This window comes from Manacus vitellinus, unplaced genomic scaffold (assembly GCF_001715985.3).
Source record: "Manacus vitellinus isolate BGI_N305 unplaced genomic scaffold, ASM171598v3 scaffold_100_pilon, whole genome shotgun sequence".
NCBI lineage: Eukaryota > Metazoa > Chordata > Aves > Passeriformes > Pipridae > Manacus > Manacus vitellinus.
The window spans coordinates 886,020-887,498 of record NW_021938794.1 but is presented as its reverse complement, the minus strand read 5'-3'; the positions used below and the strand labels follow the sequence as shown (position 1 = coordinate 887,498).

Genomic DNA, 1,479 nt, shown 5'->3' with positions numbered 1-1,479 from the left:
TCTTTCTTTCTTTCTTTCTCTTTTTCTCTTTCTCTCTTTCTTTCTCTTTTTCTCTTTCTTTCTTCCTCTCTGTCTTTCTCTTTTTCTTCATTTCTTCCTCTCTTTCTTTCTCTTTTTCTTCATTTCTTCCTCTCTTTCTCTCTCTTTCTCTTTCTTTCTTTCTCTCTCTTTTTCTCTTTCTCTCTTTCTTTGTCTCTTTTTTCTCTCTCTTTCTCTTTCTCCTTCCTTCCTCCCTCTCTTTCTTTCTTTCTCTCTTTCCCTCTCTTCCTTCTCCTTCTCCTTCTCCTTCTCCTTCTCCTTCTCCTTCTCCTTCTCCTTCTCCTTCTCCTTCTCCTTCTCCTTCTCCTCTCCCATGCAGGAGGCCAGACCATAACACTTCCAGAGGGGCTCAGACTGCCATGGGAGGGCTGAGGACATTCCAAGCAGGTCTCCTGCCACCCCTCACGTCCCCCTCTGGCACAAGGTTTCCTTAGACCCTCTCCCCTCATCCTGGTGCTTGAATCCCTCCCCCAGATAAGAGCAGGACTGACAGCCGGGCTCTGCTCGTCAGGCTCTGCCAGAAACGAGGAGGAATCAGCACAGTAATTAAATGTGCAAATAATTGGAATTTGGGAGTTAGAACAAAAGGCAGAAAAACAATCCAGAGGGGTTTGGAAAAATTAAGAACACAGAGAAAAATCTAATCAAGCAGAAAATCGCCCAACTGGAGCCAATGGTTGGGGGCTGAGGCCCTTGGAGAGCTCCTCCCCTGGCACTTGGGGGGTCTCGGTGCCATTCTGGGGCAGAACAAGAGTTTTTGGAGAGATCTGTCCCTGCTTGCTGAGCAGGGCTGGCTGCAGGCTGAGTTCCTGGGAAAAGTTCCCAGATCTGTGCTACTGGTGCAGGGCAGATTTTGGATGCAATATCCATGGAAATAATCCCCCAGAGGGGCAGCCACGGAAATGCAGCTGGTGCAGGTGGGGGAGAGATACCTGAGGCCGGTGGGGTTGGGATCAGCTGGGCTCTTGGAGGAGAAAAAGTGGTTTTTCACTGCAAAGGGTTTGCTGGGGATTAAATATTTCCCCCAGACTCACCATTCCCAGCCCCAGCGTTTCCCTGGGATGAGCTGGGACATGCAGAGCTCTCTGCAAGGGGGAGATAAATGGAACACCTGAGCTGGTTGTGGTCTGCTGGACACAAATCCCCCTGGCAGGATCCTGGGAGGGACTGGTGGCAGGGGAGAGCAGCAGGCTGGAGCCACGCTCTGGTGCCTCTGGTTTGTGCTCACGCCAGGCCTTGCTGGGATTTCCATGGGGGGATGTGCTGGTTGGTCATTGCATCCCTGGGGAAGTGGTCCAGAAGGTTGGGAGACAGAGCCAGGGCACCTGGAACTGTGCCATGGACATCTTGGGGACCAGACTGAGGCTGAGGGACATCCTGGGCCACTGTGCCTTGGTTGTGCACGGGGGGATGTTTCTGAGGACCTATGAGGGGACATCC

The 1,479-nt window shown here is 51.9% G+C and overlaps 2 protein-coding genes across 2 annotated transcripts in view; one reads left to right on the top strand and one right to left on the bottom strand.

The window, feature by feature from the left end:
- The window catches only part of LOC103766632 (vasoactive intestinal polypeptide receptor 1-like), a 15,483-nt gene extending 14,995 nt beyond the window's left edge, over window positions 1-488 (bottom strand). The window contains exon 1 of the mRNA XM_029963309.1: window positions 446-488. Coding sequence (XP_029819169.1) covers window positions 446-488 — 43 coding nt within the window. The remainder of the gene's footprint in view (window positions 1-445) is intronic.
- A 453-nt stretch (window positions 489-941) lies between these two features.
- PRR29 (proline rich 29) overlaps window positions 942-1,479 on the top strand; it is a 5,149-nt gene continuing 4,611 nt past the window's right edge. Inside the window, exon 1 of the mRNA XM_029963306.1 lies at window positions 942-980. Coding sequence (XP_029819166.1) covers window positions 942-980 — 39 coding nt within the window. The remainder of the gene's footprint in view (window positions 981-1,479) is intronic.